The sequence below is a fragment of the Glycine max genome, chromosome 19 (genome assembly GCF_000004515.6).
Source record: "Glycine max cultivar Williams 82 chromosome 19, Glycine_max_v4.0, whole genome shotgun sequence".
In the NCBI taxonomy this organism is placed as follows: Eukaryota; Viridiplantae; Streptophyta; class Magnoliopsida; order Fabales; family Fabaceae; genus Glycine; species Glycine max.
The window spans coordinates 2,524,801-2,548,508 of record NC_038255.2 but is presented as its reverse complement, the minus strand read 5'-3'; the positions used below and the strand labels follow the sequence as shown (position 1 = coordinate 2,548,508).

General features: G+C 28.9%; 1 protein-coding gene across 1 annotated transcript; it reads left to right on the top strand.

Annotated features, from left to right (window-relative positions):
* Positions 1 to 22,176: 22,176 nt before the first annotated feature.
* On the top strand, positions 22,177 to 22,854 carry LOC102668347 (vegetative cell wall protein gp1-like). The gene has a single exon (XM_006604905.1). The coding sequence runs from the start codon at positions 22,177 to 22,179 to the stop codon at positions 22,852 to 22,854; it is 678 nt and encodes a 225-aa protein (XP_006604968.1).
* The last annotated feature ends 854 nt before the right edge of the window (positions 22,855 to 23,708 follow it).

Genomic DNA, 23,708 nt, shown 5'->3' with positions numbered 1-23,708 from the left:
CACAATCCCTAAAAGGCAGTGAGCTGAATTCCTGAACCAAAATTAACCTTGAAAAAAAATTCTAAAATCCTTGCCAATAGTGATGTCATGAGCTACATTATTAACCATCTCCTCTGACACAAACTAGCTCAGGTAAAGTTGGTGGTTGTCTGCTTGAAAAGAAAAACATACCAATGTAAGTTTTAAAGTTTTAAAAATGATGAAAAATACACAATGATCAAAATCAGCAATACATAAAATGACACCCAAGGAAACATGCCACCTCTTCCACAATAGAAGATCAGCATCTACAACAGAGACAGAGGAAAGCAAACATCTGAATTAGTATAACCATATTGAATCTGCAAAACAAAAATATGCTAGCATGCAGTGTTATGATCTTCGGCAATTTTATCCAAAATTTGTAAAGATAAAAAAGAAGAGTCTAATTTATTAAAAGAAATTATTATCTGGTTTGAATCAGATCTTCACATGGACAGATCAAAATTTTCAACTTAAAAACAGTTTTCAATCCCAAATCCTAACCATTAAGATCAGAATATGTTAACCAACGCAAAAGGAAAGAAAGAAGAATAAATCATTACAATCTTCCATGAATCCAATTCAAGCAATGCATCAGCACCCTATGCACTTGAAAAACAAACACTTGCCCAAGTTTGAGTGGAAAGTGGAAATGCACAAAGTATGTGCATAACAAATGGAGACTTAATTTCCGGTTGCCTAGAATGTGAAATATCGCTTTGTTTGGAAAGACAAAATAAAGAACATATGTTTAGTCACTGGACTAATATCTAATAATTGCCATTAGCCAATAATGGCCTTGAGCAGGTAGAAGTAGAAAGTAAGAAAATGTTTTAGTTTGAGATGAAAAAATATATATTTTGACACAATAACATTTAGAAAGAAAATAATAAAAGATGGTAATATTTACGTATCATACAGTGTAGTATTTTTTTTTTTAATGATATCAAGAATTAAAAGAAAATAGAATTACAATATGTCTTTGTACAGAGAACAATAAGGGCATTATTTTGAAAAGGAAGTCTTCCACGACTCTAGCACATGAGATTAACTCCAAAGAGTAAACTGTGACATTTTTCAATAACTATTAATTAATTTGAACTTCTTTAAGTGTTTTTCTTTTTCCAAGTTTATACTTTGTACTCATTCTGCACACAGAAGACAGTGCCATGGATCAAAGACTTTCTTTTCTTCTTCCTCAATGGTGAACGCATTTTTCTTCTTGATCCTTTGCTCCAGATGTTTCAAAATGATATACACTTTTTGTTCTTTGTGTTGATCCTTGTTTATATTTAGTGTCTGACAAGAGGGATTAGTTCTTAATTATAACATGGTGAATCAAGCTTCAAATCTTAACAATAAGAGGTTTTTACATTTAATGTTTGATAATATCTCCACCAACTGAGTTTTGTTGTTATTCTAACCAACTGTGCTTTCTAACATGACTAATAGAATATCTTATATCTCCATTACTCTTGAAATAGAGAATGTCTGTCGAAGAGCTGTCTCGTCATTTAATTTGTTTCGGGTCTCTCAAATACATATCGAGGTGTAGGGACGTTAATTCAGCAGCATGATCATCAACCTCCGTTTTATCAGGCTCGGTCGATGCTCACACTTGAGGAAGCCGGATCGGCAAAAGTGGCTGCCTCACAATTCATTTATGACTCAAATTTCTCTCAGTCAGATCAACAACAACGTGGGAAGCCGTCTGGATATCACAAGAATTCTGAAAAAAAAAAAAAAAATTAGTGGCGGTGGTCCTGGGTCCAGTTCGAGATAGTCTTAGTGTTCGTGTTCGTCGACCTCTCGCTTCGAATGTGGGGTGTGATAGAATATATGATAAGATATTTTATTAGTATTGTTAGTCTAACGAATCAGTTTGTATTTGATAGAATATATTATCAAAAAATATATGACAAGATATTCTATTGGTATTCTTAGCCTAGCTAATGAGTTTGTATTTGATAGAATATATTATCAGAATATAAGATATGATATTCTATCATTATTCTTAGTTTATTTTTAAACTTGTAATCCTTTATATAAACTAATGATTCTTAACCAAAGGGGAGAGAAAAATATTCTTTTCCTCACTCCTTGAGCTAGCTTTTGAGGTTGAGTTAAACCTCTCACATCATACACTCCAACCAAGGTTTCAAAAAATGGTATGTGATCATGATTTGGACCGTTACATCAACATTTTTTAACTGCCTACTATTGGGACAACATTTGTCTGACATTTACCATGATATTAATAAACGAGACGAAACCGCAATACGACCCTTATCCATATTTAAAACCTTGACTCCAACATTGTATCAAGCTCTTGGTAGTGTATCACATGGAGCAATTCATGCCAAGACTGTTTCTCTCTCTTCTGCTGTGCATTCAATTGGTAAAATAATGTATAGTTCGTGATATAGTCCTTAAACATAATGAGCTCAGATCATAAATGTCTCTCAGTGGAACTGCATGAAATGAAACAATTGGCAACCAACCATACCTGACATCTTTTTCCATTTCCCTCCAAATACTCTTCCCACATCCGTAAATGAAATTCCAGGATTAGTTTTCTTTAGATTCTGTCAAAAAAATAAAAAAAAAACACTTTCAGATAGTATTATGTAAATAGAACTCAACTTACATAAACCCCTACTTGACTTCAGGTAGATCTTTTAATTTCTTACAATCAAAATAGCTATTAAATTTTTTGCTGAAGGTCACATTTTGTTACACATTGGAACGGTACCTATTTAAGCTCAATTACAGGTTTTGCTGGATGAACTCAACATTATCTATTACCTGGCATTGTGAGAAACTTTGATTTTCTCCCCCAAAATATATATCCAGTAGAGCAAATTAAGTATACAACCTAGCTACTTAAATTGTAAACCCAAATTCTGAGGCTAAGCAGCTATGCAGATGTACTCCCACCCACAACTTACACACCCAAATCCAAAATCCGTAGAAGCTCAATGCCAAAAGAGAAAAAAAAAAAAAAAAAAAGAGTGCCAAGAAACGCAAATAAAATCACAAATATGTAGGAGTAACATGCCAACCTATATTGATCCATTATTTTAAGTAGGATTGGAGTTTTTAACTCGTCCTATTTTGATTAGTTAAAAATGACTTGAGAAAAACAAGGCAAGGCAGTTCAATCTATCAGCACATCTTTGTTTTAAAAATAAATAAATTTTATATTTAATGCATATATTATTAATTTTTATTTGATTTATTTTTTAAAATAAATTATTATTCAAAAATTTTAAGGTAATATATTATACACAACTTTTTTAATTAAGATTTATTATTTAATATTCATAAAAGATAAAATTAAATGAAATATATTTATTGTTATTTGTTTAGTACTTCGACTTTTGTTGGACAATTCCTCAACCCAAAGATGATCATGACAGACTCAAATTTTTAACTCAGTGCTCTTAATGTGGAACAGAACCAGCCAACCCATTTCTAACGGGTCAATGACATATCAGGACGGGTTGATCCATTTTACCACCACTTTAATAAAATTATACTAAAGTGTAAATCTAAGTAATTACTTTCCAAAGTTGCCTCCATTTTAGGCTTACTTCCAAACATGTACGTTGAATTCAGTTATTATTATATTATTTTAATTTTCAACAAATTTAAATTTTGAATATGTATTCATTCAAATTTGTAACAAATTTAAATTTAGAAATCTTGCCAGATTTATTTAAAGCAAATATGACTTAAATTTTTTAAAATATAATTTACTTTTTGACATTAGCTTATAATTTCTTAATTTTCAACTATTGATATAACAAAATATTTAAAGAAGATGTTTTACAATAAAACATAAATTGAAATGAAGATAAGCATTGACCATTAATATTTTTAGTCGATTTTATTCAACCTTGGTTGATTTTTTTTCTTTAAAAATTATAATTTATTATTTATTTTATAGATTTTAAGATTTTAATTCGTAGATATAATTTTAAATTTGATAAATAAAACTTACTCCATAAAACCTTATTGACTCAAATCAAAATATTATGATTCATATTTGAAACTAAGATGAGTTTATATTATATTGTTTTAAAAATACATTTTTACTATGATTTTAAAATGTTTTACTTTAAAATTTATTTAATTTTTAAACTATATTAAAATTTTCCATATTTATACGAGGGGTCAAAAACATGTTTAGTTTTAAAACGTGCTTAGTATTACATGATTGAGTTTGTCATATTTAAACGAAATCAATTATATATTGGATCTATTTGTTTAAGCTTATTATTTTAAAAATTATTTTTTAATGATTTTTTTTTTACTTTTTTATGTGTTTATCTAAACTGTTTTGTTTTTGAAAAACAAAAAACTATTTTTTTGAAAAAATAAATCCTACTGATTTTTAAAAATTCACATTTTTAAGAAACACTTTTTAAAAGTATTTTTGTATAGTTTAAACTGACCAATACTTATGCATTTATCAATAGAGAAATGTTATTTCTCATAATCATATTACTAACATATATCCAAATAAAAATAAATTTGAAGCCCGTACACTCACGAGACAAAACCTAGTCATATATATTCTCCCACTATTTAGCTCACAATGTTTCTTTTCTTCTTCCATTTTTAATTCTTCGTGCAGAAGCCATGTCAAAGGGTCCCTGGTCTCTAGCTACTTTGGCATTGACAAGAAAGCCATAAATCTCCTCTTCAAGGACTACCACAGTGGCCAGAAGTTTACCATCACCCACCGGAGTTGTAAGTTATTATTATTATTATTATTATTATTCCATTAATTGATTTTAAGATTTTGCACTTTTAAAGTGAGGATAAAGAAAAAAAAGGAAGTATGATAATAACTGATTAAAAAAAATAATGATTTCACAGTATGTTATGTGTTTTCCTATCAATAGGGAAATAGATAACAAAAACTAAGAACAATTATAATCTAGTGTGAGTGATGCCTAAAGCATCAACTAACATCAAGTCACTCAGGGTACCCTTCTTGGCTAGCCAATCTGCACATGCATTTGCATCTCGCAATGTATGTTGAAAGGAAATTGTCCAAGCAAAGTTGAAGAAAGCCCAAATGCTATGAACCAATAGCTCATAAGGATGAGATGAAGGAACTATATCCCTTTGAAATAAGATCCAATAAAGCCACCTTTGAGTCCGATTCAATAATCAATACAATTGTAAATGCTTTGAGTCCGAAAGTTTTCCTTGCCCCAAAATATAGTGTGTTAACAATACTTATTTTTATACTATAAATTAAAATATAATTTAGAGAGATTTTTTCGCTCATAATACTCTCAGTTAGACATTTTCAATATTTCTTTATATATTATTTGGGAGTACATTTCATACACTACTCTTGAACCTAGCAAAAAATTTCTCTCTTAATTATCACAAACTATTATGTTTTCATCTCTAAATTAGATTTCAATAGTCTTTTTTAAATATCAAATAATTTAAAAAACTTAAATATATTTTTAGTCCTAAAATTTTTGGAATGTTGATTACTTGATTTTAGTTCCAAAACTTCATTTTGTGGAACTAAAAAAAGATTAAAACCCCACTCTTTTTACTCTCTCAAATTCATTTGGGAGACTAAAAATAACATTTTGCAAATTTGAGAAAATAAAATAACATATTTTTAATTGGAGGACTAAAACAAAAAAAGTGTTTAGAATTTAAGGGACTGAAATCATATTTAAATCTAATTAAAAATAATATTATATTACAATTTAAATTATACATTATAATGTAACTTATATATTCCCGAATATTATTTCGTATGAATTTTAATTATTTAAAATCAATATTATCTTGAATAGTGGACATGCTACGATATTAGCTTTATCACAATCGTAATAATTATTTTTTTCTAAAGTGACTATAGGTGAAAATACTTTCTGTACAATATTAGTTTTATGACAATCATAAGAATTATTTTTTCAATGTGGATATAGCTAGGTGAAAATACTTTCTTCTTAACGATACAATTTGATGAAGAGAAAAAATAATTAACTCCTTGGTATATATTCTCATATTTGTGCTGTCTTAATTCTTGGTTGGTAGTAATTTAGAAGCTAAGGGTGCTGTTATGTGGGGGAGAATAATTCAGCTGGTAATTAAGGCACAACCCTCATGGGTGGCACCTTTTAATAAGCAACCTATGCATCATTAATTGATTGGAAAGCACAGGAACAAAATTGCCAGTTGTGGAAGTGACACTACACCGTATTATGGCACTAAACACTTGCTGGCTGGCTTATGAGTATTAATTGAGTACTTTTCCATGGTTGATTGAGAGAAGACAACCTTTCTCTATACTATATGAACCGTGGCATTTGTTTTTCACTAAAGGGTGCAGTGGTTGAGAGAGGCAAGTAGGGTCAAGAGGGGGTACTTGCAATGCTTCCCTCTCACTAATAGCTGTGATCAATTTGGAGCACAATTGTCATTTTGAGAGGGTCTTAAAACTCTTAACTTTCTGAGAATTGTGTAGTTGATAGGGACTAGTAGGTAGATATGTCAGATGCCATAATTATTAATAAGGATATGTGAACTGTTACAATGTGCTAGAGCCCAGCCTACCTGTTCGTGGACCTCTTTGAATAAGACCACTTTGAACAAATGGGCCACCCAATTTCACAACCATCCTCACCTTTCAATCACCTTGTAATTTGGTATTTTTCACTCCTTCAAATGGGAAATTGATTTTGAAAAAAAATATATATTAGGTCATAACTAAATAGATTATGATAATATCAATATTATATTATATGATATGATTGATAATAATTATGTTTTTTAAGTATATGGTCAGATATTCAATCCATAAGTCTATGTGTATGGAAGAATATTTGATCTTTTAATATGTTATTTTTATTCTAGAAGGAAAGGTTATTTAAGTGGTTATTCTAAGAACTTGAAGATCTCATCACGAAAGACGAAGATAGGTACTTAGGCTGTGAAAGAAGTTGGATGCTCCTTAATGAGTGTGGAAGATGGTGCGACATTCCACATGATGATGAATGGTGATAGAGTCAAAACTTGCGTCTCACAGTGTAATTAGGATAAGAGAAATTTGAATTATTTTGAGTAGAGTGAGACAGAGCTGCTTGCTGTTGTCAGTTGATAATTTATTGACCAACACTATTGCCTAATTGTTTCATGAATCCTCCAAATCTATCAATAAAAATGAGAATGACCATTCACTATTCATAATTAAATCTTGACTTTGTTTTAGATTTTGGTAGCATTAAAAGGTGGTCCCAAATTAGTCGTACATTTTATATTAAAAGGTAGTATGCTATATATGGTGGGAGAAATTGATTGTGGTTGCAAACCAAATGAATTCTAAATGGACTATATCGGGGCATTGATGATCACAACGCATGAGAGATGATGATGATGATTCAATCGTATATTTCTCTTAGCTAAAGCAATGTTAAAGCTTGACATTGCAAGGTGATCGTAGTCCTCTCAATATTGAGTGCCTCATGTGGACATGATAGTTCCTTACATGTGTAACGGATAGGAAACTTTAAAGATATTCATGTACGTGCAACAGATGATCCTTCCTTACATTTTTTGTTTGTTTATTACCTTTGTCTCTTAACTTAAAGGAACTTTCCCACATGACATTTAACATATTTAATTGAGCATATAGTAATACTATTTTGCATTAGAACTTCTTTTTTCTTATTTTCTTTACTTCTTTCTATTTCATTGTTGTTGACATTCTTCTTCTCTTTCCATAGATGATTCATCATTATTCTTTATTTTTCAAAAAAATAAAGCTAGAGGTGGGAAGGGAGGCTTAGAGAGATGACTTAGTGTTTGGTGTTGTGTGTCTGAGAGAGAGAGCTATTTGAAGATTAATTGGGACAATGATGAACATGTTGTTGACATGTGGTTGGTTATTGCTGGCAAAGATGTGCGAGAGGAGGGTCCTGGAATGCTGTTGATTTATGGGTATCGATTTTTCATCATTTTGAGGATGTTTTGGGGTTTGATATGGATACAACTAGGTATATAATAAAGATGGTTAATTTTAACGTGAAAGTTTAAGATTTAATTAGTCAATGATGGTAGCTTGTTGTTATTAGCGGAAGTTTGGCTTTAAATTTTTAATTTAACGCATTTATGTTAAAATTTTAAGAATTTTGTAAATTTTAGTCTTCCTCATTTTACTACTAATATATTGTATTTTTTATCCTAACTTATTTTTTTTTGACGAATTTTACTCTAATTTTATTTTTGTAATATTTTACCCCTAATTATTATGTTTATTGGTGGATAAATGATAAAGGATATATTTTTTAAAAGTTTGAATAAAATGCGTCAAATTAAAAAATTAGGGATAAAATTTATCAAAAATTAAAAAGTTGAAGGTAAAAAGTATAATTAAGCTTCTTTTTTTATTAAAATGGAATATTTTGCTTTTAAAACAAAGTAGTATATAGTTGTTAAAATATTTAGTTGCTTGGTGTAAATTGAAGTTGTAAATATACTTTCTAGCAAAAATTAATTATTAATAAAATTATTAAATATTGTACACAATATTGAGGTGACAAAACAAAAGTTAAACTTATAAAAAGTTGACTTTGATTTTATGAATGAAATTTCTTGATAAATCTTTATTAACTAGAAAGTTTTGTAATAGTTTTTAGCTGTTAAATAATATAAAATAAAATGATGTTAACTTTCACACATTCACCTTTATAAGGTAAAGGTTTTAATAAATGTATACTATTTGGATATTTTTAAAAGCAAAATACCCCATGCTGTTAAGAAAAAACTTATATTAATCATGACAGTGAGCACAGTAAAAAGAATCCTAATTCAAAACTTCATTAGACATGTTTTTGGACTCAATTAACCATGTTAAATAGATGTGATTAGAAGAAGGATTTTTAGGATGGGAGATGAAACAAAGAGGAAATGATGGCATGTGATTAGAAGAATAAATAAATTAAACATATTAAATTTTAATGACAAAAATATAATTATTTTTCCATTTCTATGTATACTAAATCTTTACATCCACCAACACAAAATTAAAAAGGAGTAAATATATTTTTTTAGACCACAAATATTCTCTATTTCGTAATTATATTTGAAGTGTATATGATTAATATAAGCAACAAAATTCTCCTTCTAAATATTTAACGTAGTTATATACTCAATACTTGAATCTAAAATATCTTATTAAGTTAAAATAATTCACGTCAACTAATTCACATACTTCATAATAAAGGAATAAATACATTAGTTATAGTCTCTAAAATTATTCTTGATTTCTTTTAGAATATCTTCTCATCCAATAGGCAATATAATAGACTAATTTCTTAGGTTACAATAAGATTTTGAAGAGAAACTCCTATTATTTGTGGGGTTTTCCCCCTTCATACGTATTAATTGTGTGATATATCTAATTTAATACTCCAAGTTTAAGGGGTCCAAACTCCTCCTAGATTAGCATTGATAAATTATTCATGATTTACATTTTGGTACTTAATTTCTTTTTGTATTAATTAATCTTTAAATTTAGAAAACTCGAATCAAGTTGTTTAATTATTTCAACAATTAATGGAGTCTCAAGAAAATGCATTCGTTATCTTGCAATTGTCTCATTGTGGACACAAATTGAATCAACCACAAAATTGTATCATATAAAGGACCACCTTAAAAAAAATTTAAAGATATATATAAAAGGCTAATCTTCATGAAACTTTTGGGTAGTCCTTCGCTTTCGGAGGGCATGCATCACCCTTTTGTTTAATAGTTTTACAACAGACATTCGTTCACTGATTGATTCATGTGCAGTCGCTGGCTAGCTATTTGTTTCAAATTCAAGGTTGATCAGTATTTTTAAATTATTTAAAGTAAACACGAAATTAAAAGACAATTGTTATAAGCTGATTAGTACAATAGGAATGAATCTCCAAACCCTATTCTTCTATGTAAACTTTCATATATATATATATATATATACTAAATCTTTACGTCCAATGGTCCAACACATAAAAGGATCGATAAATATCCTTTCACATGATAAATGAGAGATCGGTTTTATGAAGTATGGTTAGGAATTAAGGTGAAAATTACTCTCAGTCGTGTTTCTTTGATATGCATGCATGAATCTCGTGATCGAATTTAAAATCACAAGCGTAAAGAGTTGAAGCTCTACTTTTTGAGAATAAACTCTATACTCTATTTACTTGAATAAACTCTTATAGTATTGCAAATCGAGTCTAGTGGAAAATAGTAGTCTTCCGTAGCATGGTCATGATGCAAGGTTAAAATTCTCACGGAGAAATAAATACCAATATTTAGTATTTCACACTCAAATTATGTTATTTCACGGAAATATGAAATTGACTTCGTAGTAAAAAAAAAGAAAAAAGGAAAGAGATTATGAATTCAAATTTTTCGCTAATAAAAATTATTAGATTAATAATTAATATTTATTGATAAAAAATATTGTTTCACAAAAATATTTTTAGGAGCTAAAAACCTTTTTACTTTTGTAGTATTCTTAATTTATAGTTTAATCCTTTAATTTTTTTGTGTGGTTGATCTTTAAATTCATAAAACTAATATCTACGTTATTTAATTATAACAATTGTTGTGTGTATTTGACAGTGACTAATGCTTTTTAGAACAAAGATCTTTGGACATTCTTGGGTGTTATTAGACAGCTTTAGATAAATAAAGAGAAAGAAATTCAGTTATCAAATACGTGTTTATATATATATTCTAAGTATTTTTTTCATGAGAAACAATTATGCTTAAGTTAAATAAAATCATTATAAATAATAAAAAATTTCATCTAAGTATTTAACATAATTCATCAAAGTGTGAATTCAAGACACTGATTGATTTTGAGTAATTCTATATTAATTCATCCACGTGTTGGGTGATTTAATAATTGAAATGTTAAATTTTTGTTTAGTGGATTTTCAAACAATGAGTAATGAATTATTAGAGAATAGGCCTTATATATTACCACAACCCATTATTTCAATCATAGGGCCTTTCTATCTCATGGGATTTCTGGGCCATATCCATAGATAGGTGAGGTGGATTGAAAAGCATGGTTTCTACAGAAGACCTACACTTTCCCTGCCATTGAGATTTAGATTGTCCTACCCAATAAGTTGAGTTGGCATTGCCACCACAACTGATATATATCCTTGTAGGGCTTACATTACAAAGAACAAATAATAATATATATATTATGTTGGTTGGTGTTTGACAATTACTCTTATGACTACAATTTAAGGAAACCAAAAGTGGTATATTACATATCACAGGTCCTACTTAATGGGTCGAATTTTCACACATCTTTGCATGTTTAACATCGTGATATACGGCTTAATTGTTTTCTACCTTTCGTTCTTTTAGGCCAGGGCAGAAATAAAGAAATTTTCATGTTGTCGTTTTCTTAATTAGTAGTCTCCTTAGAAAATTGTTATAATTCAAAAGGGGTAGAAAAATGATTGAATTAAACTAATTTTTTGGGTACAAAAAGATTAGGAAGGACATGTTAATTTATCTTGCACGGGGACTCAGTTGTACTTGAAATAATAATAAGTCATCACCGAAATAATAATTAATAAGAGACCACTTTTTTTAGAGTAAGAAGTACGTGTAACAAGTCTCACGTTGAATGAAAATAAACAAATTGAGCAATATCTCTGTACGGTACTATAATACCTTAAGAATTTGGGTAAAGAGTACAGACTAATTAACTACAACAAAATTTATTTAGCATGTAAAAATGAAATCTATCCTGAACGATAACTTTTGGGACAAATGAACCACATATAAGTATGTAAAAAGATAATTTATAATGGACAAAATAATATAGATTTTCACCAATAATAAAATAAGATTTTATCACACTTGTTATAATTGTTAACAATTCTTTTATATCAACCTTAAATAGGTTAACCGTAATATTTATTTATTCGTAGGAGTTGTACCTAAATAGTTTGAAAGATACATAGTTCAAACAATCGGATTAGACCTGTTAATAGGCTAATAATCTAATGATTAATAAAAAATTTAATAGTCATCTATATATTTTTATTAAAAGACACAATAATTACTGAAAAAATGACTTTTAAATTTAATAAATGTCTAATTTATTTATGCAGTTCTCACCTCTCTGTTTTTCTTTTAGTTTAATTCCCTCATCCCTATTGTATTTTCCTTTTTTTTTCCCCTTCTTATTTCCTTCCTTTCTAACTACACATGCATTATGTTATAATCTATTGACTCCACATAAGTTTTTGTTTTTTAAAGGTAGTCCACGTAAGTTAAGAAATATAAATTAGAAATACGCAGATTTGATTCTTATAATATATAGTTCCTCGCGAGACCTAGCTACTGTCAACATCTCTTCTTCAAAAACAAATATTGTAGTCTAAAGAAGGCCTTTGGAATCCATCCTTTGAAAGGGAATTTGCAGAAGCTGGGAACACCTTAATTTACCTTTTTAGAACTTTCTTGGCATTTGGGTATTGAAATTAGTATAAATATCTTAAACATGAGGTTTCTCTCCCATGTCAATGGAACATTTAGGATGTGTTTGAATAACTGTTCACACACATTCTAATGTATCCCAATGAAAAAGTTTTTTTTTGTATGAATTGAAATGAACTGACATTTGAGGTGTTTTGAACGAAAATCCAAACACACTATTACACCTAATGGTAATGACTTTTTGGTCACCTGGTGTGCTGGATAGATCATAAGGTCTTCATAATCCGATTTATTTTAACAAATAATAAAATCAAATTATTTAAAAATTGATTAAATCGGAAACTTTATAAAAAAAAAACTAGTTTTTTTAGATTTGAACGAATTTCAGGTTTTCAAATTTAATTTTAAAAATTGATACAATTCAAACTGAAACTATAGATATATGTATATTTTATCTGAAAATTTATTATATCACTTTCATTTATATTATTATTTCTCATATATTCACACAATTATCACATAACTTATATTTATTTATAAAAATACATTTAATTAAAAATATTTTTATAGTAATTATTTAAATAGCATATATAAATATCATTATAAATTTATTTTTAATGATATATATTCGAACAACCTATAATCTAATATACTATTATTAGCTATATTATAACTTATCGATGAGAAATTTGATATTTTCAATTATTTTTTGTTATGTTTATTATATATCTTATCATTTTTCTCCAAGGAAAAAAACTGCAATTGAAAATTGATCCAATTTAAATCACTCCAAATTGGATTGTGTTTCAATTTTAAAGCAAGTCAATTTGATGATGGATTAAGAAAAATGAAATAATTAGATTATTGAATTTTTTTTATTATTGGAGTTCGAGTCTAAAGGCAAAGTGTTGGATTTTGTAGAAATAAGCCAATTAAATAATATATAAATAAGAAAGACATGTAAGCCTAAGTCAAATTAAATTCTTTACAACTTTTTTTATGAGTATGGGGGCATGAATATCTTTGTAATCCCTAAGACAACAAATAAATTCTTTACAAATGATTTTTAAATCATTTTCAAAACACTTTTACACTTATTTTTAAAATTAAGAAAACATATTTTGGTAATTTGATTTTTAGTTTTAAAAAACACTCATTTCTCACATTTGACAATGATATTTTTTATTGTTACCATAGCTACAACCACTATTATCATCACCATTATCGTCACTGTCACCATCACCATCATTGTCACTGTCATAACTGGCTTTCAACATCACTATCATCATCATTGTCACCACCATTGACACTGATATCACCATCACCACCACAACTATCACTAACATTGCCACCATTGATTGTTACCATCAACACCACTACCACTACCACCAATGTCAGCTCCACCACTACCACCACTCTCACCACCATTCTAGCACGACCACCACTGATATCTTTATCGTTGTCGCTGCTGATGGAATCACCATTGTTGTGACCATCAAACAAAACACTCTTAAACTAATTTTAATATGATATAAAACTTTCAAAATGAGTTTATTTGAATATAATCATATTTTAAAAACTAGTTTAATTTTAAAAAAAAAACTAAAACTAAAACTAAAACCTGGTTGTTATTTTTAAAATTTCTGAAACTCAACTAAAAATTACCCTAAACAGACCCTTAGTTTTTCAATTTTCAATTACCAAATAAGTTTTTAGCTTTTAGTTAACTTTTCAGCTTTTTAACTATTTTTTAATTTAGTTTTTTCAAAAATAGTTTAAAAAGAAACTCACTCAATTTGAAAACTCACTAACTCACTCTCTTGCAATCTTATATTTGTTTTATAGAGACAAAAATGAGTGGTAGCTAAAAGCTGATAATTGAAAGTTAAAACTTGAAAAGTTAACTAGAAATTGAAAAACGAATTGATAAGTGACAGTTGTTAAACTAGCTTATTAAATTATATTTATAAGTGTTTAATAAAATAATCTGTTGAATTGATTGAGAAATGTAAAATGAGTGAAATGTATATGTTGATATGATATTTTTATATAATTTTTATTTTATTTTATTGATAAAATATATTTTGGAATAGTTTTAGTTTTTAATTAATTTTAAACTCTTACAATTTTTATTTATATTTCAATTATGTTAATTATATTGTTTACTTTCAATTATTTTTTTAATAGTGTGTTCTACTATTCTTCATATATTATATCTTAAAATACTTCCAATCATATTAAAAATTAAAAATAACATACTTTTAAGGATACATTATATTTTTATTATGTTAATTAGTTTAATAGTTAAAATATGTTAAAGCATAATATTAAAAATAATAGTAAATAATGTAAGCAGTGCAAGAATTAAAAAAATAGCGTGATATAAAAATTATTCAAAAATAAAAATAAAATAAACTTATTACCCATCATTATCAATATCTTATGCAATAAAAGATTAACAATATGAAACCTTATCTTATAAAAATGATAATAATAATAATAATAACCTACCTTATGAATATATATATATATATATATATATATATATATATATATATATATATATATATATATATATATATATATATATATATATAAATGTAATATACATTTCAAAGTTAAAGAAAGAATAAATATAAAAAATTAGAAACTAACTTTTATGAAAGTGTTATTTCAAGCATCATCTCAAATTAAAACTATAAGCTAAAAAAAAGTTATTTATTAAATATTTAACAAATTTTTTAACTAGTAAAAAAAATTACTGAAATAACATATCAAACACAGCCTCTAACTCAATCTCTTGCTCTCTTAGATTTTTTTTTTTATATAGACAAAATTGAATTTTATTGATTAATTTTAGCCAAAACATATCACAAGGTATTCAAGAGTTGACTAGAAGAGATACAGATTAAAGGGGGACAGTCACAACAATACCCAGAAAAGATCAACCCCGAAAGATGTACAGAACCAAGAAGCATCCCAGAATAGTTAGAATACACTAGATATAACAAAAGAATGCAAGCTATAATTATAGAATGCCATCTTAGATTTAAGATGGGTTTATATAGAGTGTTTTCCTTGCTAAAAAATATTAAGACAAAACTTAGAGTATCACATGACTGTTGGAACTATTTACGTTTGCTTCGATTTCTTTGTTGTCTGATTCCTCCTCTTTAATTGGTTCTTAGAGGAGCTCGCTCTTGTGGTTTTGCTTTTGGGCTTCTAATATTCTCTTCAATCATATACAAAAGAAAGGGTGAAATATTCTTAATGACCAACCTGATTTGGCAGTGTATTGCCGACGCTCCGACAAGGATACAGATAGATAGAAAAATGAATCAAAGAAGTCTATTCTTGATAACATGATTGATTAATTAGTTTGTTATACTTATCATCCAATTCGGACTTTTTTTGGGAAAGTAAACAAACGTAACTCACTACCCAAATTAAAATAATAGTCAATAATTAGGTGATAAAGAGGTGAAACAAATATAGCGATATATTTTGAAAATCTCAACTCTTGACAATTTGAAGCTTTACATCAAATAGTTTCTTAGAAATAAATTGCAAAATGGAATATATAGATAGATAGATTGAGAGTAATTATGCATATATTTTTAGTCAACTTGAATTGATTAATTAACTTGTAAAGTATTAGTGGGTATATCTTAAAAGTTTAAGTGTGACTAACAAAACTTTATGTGTCAATAACAACTGGTTTTAGTATTTTTGTGGGGATTAAAGTATAAGTATGAGGTACAATCACATATTAAAAAATATGAAAAAATTGAACATCATATAAGATAAAAAAAATTCATAGTCGTAAATTTTAAGATTTTAAATTAAAATATGATATTAAATTTACTTATATAATTGTTCATAATTTATTGGTGAAAAACACCTAATGTTTACTACCCATTCTTTCTTGGACTCCCATGCCTATATTAAGTAGACTATGGTAAGTTCTTTATTAATAAATATGACTTTATTTTCATAAAATTGGACTAAAAACAAGTTTTTGGTTAAGTAAAAATTATAAAAACTTGTTGAAAAAGCCCATAAACTCATTAAAGCTGTATTACTAAACTTATGGGCATTTTGTAGTGTGATAAAATTTTGTCCCTTGATTTAGCAAGTTACAAAATTTTAGACTTTTGGCCATGGCTTGTTCTTATTATTTTGTGTTGTCCTTTAACAATTATCTAAAACAAACACCGGACCAAGATTTTTTAATCTGGATTGAACATTTAATTAGTAAATAGATATTATTAAGTCACAATAATTTAATTTGGTAATAAATATCTCCAAGATTTTTAAGGTTCTTCGCAAAGGCACTGACTTCCCTTGTTCATATCACTCCCTTCATCTTTAATTATAAATTTGTTTTTAAATTTTTTTATTCTTTTTAATAAGATTATTTTTAATTTTTAGATATATTAATTATTATTTTTCCTAAACACTCTTACTTGATTATTTTCTCTCTATAAAAATTAATAAAAAATAATTAAGCAGATAAAATAATAAGAAAAGATAATTTTAAAATAATAGGATAAATAATTAACATATTTAATACAATTAAAAAATAACATAAATTAGTTAAAATATTATTATAATTATAATTACGGAGGAATGGATATTCAATCATTCAACTAGATATACGTGTTCCATCCTATCCGTTATTAATAACTTGGATTAATGGAATCGAAGAAAAAAGAAACTTGGATTGATTGAATTGAAGGAGAAAGTGACATAGCATTCCTTCTTTTATTTTCCTTTTTTTTTTTTCTAAAGAAGGTATGTTTTGTTCATTGGTTTATTTTTATGATTCATTGGGTTGTTTCACTTGTTCAGTTGTGATGGCAAATCATAGAGCAGTGAGTCATGATAGTGCTCCAGAACCCCTGGTTATATTTCCCTTATATATATTTGGGTCCTCTCCACTTTTCCTTATGTCTCTTTCCTATACGTACCCTAGCTCTAGGGTACATTTTTCAGCTTCTTGCCCTTGATCTTCAACTTCAAGTCAGGCCAAAAATAATGCAATCAGTTTTGATCCCATGATTTCTGAGCTACAAGCATGGGTTTCAATTTTTCTACCATGGGTTGTTTCAATTATTGATATGTATTACAAGAAAACTATAGGAAGAAAAAAAAAATCCTTATAACAATCATGCAATTATTGGACGGATTTGGATCATATGTATGATATTGGGTCTACGTGCATTACGCTTGGGATGTAAATGAGATGACTATCTACAAAATCATTGAGGATTTTTTTTTTTCATTCAAAAGGACGTATTAATTAATTTTCTTTTAGTAACGAAAAATAGTTCACCAAATATTTAGTCCAAAAATGAAAATAGAGACACTGTTTGAAAATAATTAATTTGGTAGATTCAATTGTTGATATTATTAATATTATTATTCGATGTGAGAAGTGAAAGCGAATTGAGGTGGGGTTCATTCTCTCTGTCTTTATTTTTTAGTTGAAAAAATCGGGGTAGAGTTGGCACCTTCCTTGTGCCATCTTTTTCGATGTTGCTGTTTCCTTTTCAAACTGTGAAATATATATATATATATATATATATATATATATATATATATATATATATATATATATATATATATATATATATATATATATATATATATATATATTATATTTGTTTATTTGCTAAATTGTATTATTTTAATTCATTGCCACTTATGGTAGAGAGTTTAATATCCTCTCCACCTTAATCAACTTACTTGATGGGAAAACAAGCAATATGATTAGAGTAACTATTATCCGAACACCCCCTATTCCTTTCACAAAAGAGAACTAAGGTTAGAGCCTATATATAATTATATTTGTTGATTGAAAGATAAGCATTAGGCTCTAGGTTTAGTTGTAGATAAAATGATTATAGAGTTTAAAATAAGATATAGTCAGGAAAAATAATGATAAACAATGAAAGAAATAATTTAGGCTATCAGACGCTACTGTCTCTATTCATTTTACTTCTGTCTTAGACAAGTTCGTTTATTTGTACAATTTTTTCTTAAAAAAATTATTTTATGTTACATTTTTATTCTTTTAGAAATTACTGTTTGTTTAAAAGAATTGTTATGAAAAATATTTAAATTAAAAATATTAATTTAAAATATTTTTTAATTAGACACAAATTCTTAAAAGAATGTAAAATGAACCACTTACTTAATGGGTTGTTTTTTTAAGAAAGCAAAGTAGATTTTCTCAGGAACGTAATTAAATAGCCAAAGATACAGCTCGCTGGGAAAACCCTTTTTTTTTTCACAGAGAATACTTGTGCATATAATTCTTCTTAAATATCTATATATGTAGAGAGTAGGGTCCTTAGTTAATTAGATATGAGAAAAAAATTGACACCCCTCCCTTTATTTATTAATATTTTGATTTTTGTAGACATTGAAATCCATGTTATCTGAAAAACTAATTAACTATATTGTTTTTCTATAAGAGTTATTATTTCCCCTTTCTCACAATCAATTAATTTGTTCGTAGGGGAATCTCATAGAATTATGCTAAACTTTTGAGTCACAAAGAAATAATAAATCCAACTGGATTGAATTATGAAAATAATTATTATCATGTTGAACATCCATCAACAATTATAGTGTGTTTTCTTCTTCAAAATAATTTTGTAAGGTACGAATAGGTCACAAAGAATGCACCCAAAATGTAATTTTCACACATCTCTCACCGTCACCTTATTTCTAAAAATGGGAAATTAATGGAAGGTGGATTGTCACTGTAAGAGAGCAAATACAGGTATATTTATAAGCTACTGGATCTTGTGCTAGCCACGTACTAATTTGTAAGCTTGAATTTGGGACCCATATATATATTATATCTCAAAATGTATTATTCCATCTATCAATTACAAAGATCGTCAAGGTATCATGGCTATACTATCAATGGACACTTTTTTCTGTACAATGTCATCACCCATCAGGTAGGAATGTAAATAGTAAATGCTTTGAGTGGGTATTTGTGATGCAAAATATATGATAGAGATTATATTCTATTCAAAATTGGCAAGGAAATTAATTAAGCAACTACTGTGGTGAATGAGAAAGGTTTTTAATTAAAATGGAACAACAAAATTGTTAACGTATATTAATTGGTAGAAAACTAATTATCCATTCACCATAAAATAATTAACTAAATTCTCAACTAATCGATAAACAAAATGATCATACGTGATTATAGTTAGCATTGCATTTAAAAATACAACTCATCGATAAACTACAATTACTGTTAACTTGCACGTGAACAAATCACATCAATTATCGAGAAAATAAAATAAAACTGGAAGAGTGTAGTGATGATATAATCGAATACAAACCCAATAATATCTAATAAAACTACTTGTAATTGGTATGATTTTTACCCTGTTTGTGAGTAATCATGCATAAAATTTTGCAAGATGTGTATTAGTGTCTATACTTCCACAATTCCTCTAGAAAAACTATACTTCCATAATATATTTATTATATTGTATAATTAGAATTTGAAAGATTTTATGTGACGGTCGCGTCTATGGCTCTTTATGTACTATATTATGAACAAATCACAACAATATATCAATACCCCCAGATTAACTGGCACTTTCTTGATTTTACAATGTTATCAAGAAAGATCGTAAGGTATCATGGCTATACTATTAATGGACACTTTGTTTTTATCTCTTTTTTGATTTGTTATGATATCATGTTGTTTGTTATTATGCAAATTGACATACCTTTTGCTTTAAATTAAACTTTTGTTAACAATTTTTTTAAAAAAATAAAGTTTCTTTTTAAAAAAAAATTATCATTAATAAATTTTAAAACAATATAATAATACAACTTGATTCCTATTGATTGAAAAATAAACCGTATCAATACCCAAATTAACGGGATACTGTAGAAATTCTCATATAATATATGCCAACACTCACACTACTCAATATTCACATGCATATACATATATGTTCTCGATAAACATTGAATTAATCGTCGTTGAAACAAAAAAAAAAAAAAAATAGAAGAATTAATCATCATCTTATCACATGTACATCATTAATTACCCATAAATAATCTACTTTATAAGTCATAATATATTCATAAATATAAAAATTATTCATCTTAATAATATTTGGTACATGATTATGTTGAGTTTAATTCCCTTTTAAGATGAAAGTTTTAATTAACAACCTATTATAGTAAATGTTTGTTTATGCGATGACACTATAATAATCAACTTTTCACCATAGGAATCTTGAAGCTCCAAAGAGTTATGATGCATTCAACTTGAAAAAATATTTTTTTCCACCACATTCTAGAATCTAGCTATGAAAACAAGACGAATCAAGGACAAATTTGACTCTTCTCATCTCCATCTTAAAGACGTGGTCAATTCTGAGTTGGATTTATAGAAGGTGGGAACAAAAAATTAACACCACCTCTAATCCTGGCAGATTTTATGGGGTTTGACTGTTATGGAAAACCCACGTAGAACCACTTCACAAATTTAAATTATAAATATCACAAATAAAATTAAACTATCACAAGTGTTTGAGAACTTTTTTTTTTTGTCAAAAAAGAACATCCATAAATAACAAAAGCAATGAAATAGATTGAAGAGCGTAGTACTTAATAGGAATTGATTGAAGAATGAAGAGAGTATGATTTTAATAGTCAATTTTAAATCATACTAACAATGTATTCTTATTCCATTAAATATAATAAAATGACTACGATCAAAGAATATTCATTTTATTAAAATAAATAAATAAATAATGCTAAGAAGCTTCATATTGCATGGAAACTAATTTCACAAGTTGGCGAAAATTTGAACTCAACTTCAATAAAAGCAATTTTTCTCATCAAAGTCCAGGCGGGATTGCATGCATATATATCCACAAATTCGAATTTAGCTGTCGTGTCAAACAAATTAATAATCATTTTTTTTGTATTGATGTTTTACTTAGAAAATGTGTAAAAAAAAAGAGTGATTTTTGTTTTTTTTTGTTAATTATGACTTGTCTATGCTTGAATCATGGTTGAACATTTAGTCTCTCCATGATATTCCATGTATAATATGTGTTTTCATGCTGAAATGATATATGATGGTTTGAGTTTATTCTTGTGTCTAATTTGATCATCGCATACTTCGAATGCATCCATAATGACTATATGTGTTTTGGAAGCTGAAAAAAAACATTTGTTTGAACATGTGTAAGTCTTAGTCAAGGTATTGCTATGACGAGGATTGTGTATAAATTTAGTTTTTATGGAGTATTTTAAGAAAATAAACCCAAATGACAAGTTAGTGAAATAAGAAAAAAGGCTGATAGCAATTCAGCAACACAACACAGGCCATTTCAGCAGGTCATAACAGAATTAGTTACGCAGTATGCAATAGTGCAATTCTGTTAGGCAAATATTCTCACTAGTAGACAAACAATTATATGTATAAATAAGCACTAAGTGAATGGAAATGAGGGAGAAGAATTATGAAATACTTGTTAGTGTAGTTTAGCATAGCTAGCCTAGTTACTATTCATAACAATTGGTCCGACCTGCCCTCCTCTCCGCTCTTCAATGGCAGATGCCGCACCTTCCGCTGCCAGCCTGGACCGCCTCGAAGCCGCCATGGCCAGCCTCGCCTCCATGGATTCCGTTCTCCATGGAACTCACCTCCGACTTGACGCGTTCCACACATCCATGCTCTTCAAACTCGATCTCATTAGCCAGCAATTGGATACCATGATATTACGCCAACGATCCCCGTTTCCTTCATCGGTGCCGCCACCACAACCGCCGCTGCCGCCGCCACTACTGTTTCCTTCTTCAGCCCAGCGATCACCGCCGCCGCTGCCGCCGCAACCACTGTTTCATTCTTCAGCGCCGTCGCCAGCTCCTCCGTCTCGTCCTCACGTGCCTCCTCCTCAGTTCACACCACACTCCGATGTTCCTCCTCCCCTTCCTATGCTGCCTCCGATTCCATACCCCGCACCCAAGCCACCTAATCCCACACCCAAGCCAGCATCACTTCCCATGGCAGCTTCCCATGGAAGCTCTGTAATGAAGCCACACATGCTCGATCTTGCCGCCTCCACCTATTTTCGTTTCCGACTACCCCGTTCCTCCTTTCTCAGTTTCTCTCTCTCTTCTCTCTGTCTCTATTGCGATCCTTCTTGGACTCGTCATTCTCGTTGTCGTTCGCGTCTTCGCCCCTCAGCCTTTTGCTCTGCCTCTCACCGGCGTCGACGCCCGCCGCCACACCCACCACCATGCTCCCCACAACCACCAAAGCCACCGTCGACATAGTTCTACGCTTCACCTTCACCGCAGGTCAGCAACCCAACCTTCTCCACCTTCACGTATGTGATAACCCTCACGGTTATCTTTGTCCGGCCCAAACAAGCCCACCAACAATACAACTTTACTCTTGTCCCTATTTTTTTTCTACACTCACCCCCTGTATTTGCTTGTTTTACTGCCCAACCTTGAGGACAAGGTTGTTTTGAAGCGGTGGGTGTTGATAGCAATTCAGCAACAGAACACAGGCCATTTCAGCAGGTCATAACAGAATTAGTTACGCAGTATGCAATAGTGCAATTCTATTAGGCAAATATTCTCACTAGTAGACAAACAATTATATGTATAAATAAGCACTAAGTGAATGGAAATGAGGGAGAAGAATTATGAAATACTTGTTAGTGTAGTTTAGCATAGCTAGCCTAGTTACTATTCATAACAAAGGCCAAATAGCACATATTAATGAAATTTTAAGAGAGTAGAATTATCTAAGGTTTGTTGAAGCATAACTTGTTTCGAGGCTTAAGTTTTAATGCAACAAACTTCCAAAAAATAAATTATAATAAGTTATTTGAACTTAACTACTAAAGGTTTGCTTTAAGATGTGTTTTATAAGACATGACTTGATGAGAAGCATGTACAAAGGTGTGAAGTATCACCTTGTAGATGATATAGCCTTCTAGACATAGATTTTGCCAAATTAGAAGCAGAACTATCAAAAGAATAGCTGACTAGTAGTATGAAAGACAATCATGTTTTTTGTATCAAAATACAAATATTAGAAGTTGTGTCTGATCATAAGAATGATTCAGATGATATATTTAGTTAATGGCTAGATATCATAAGTTGTAGATGGCTCAAGT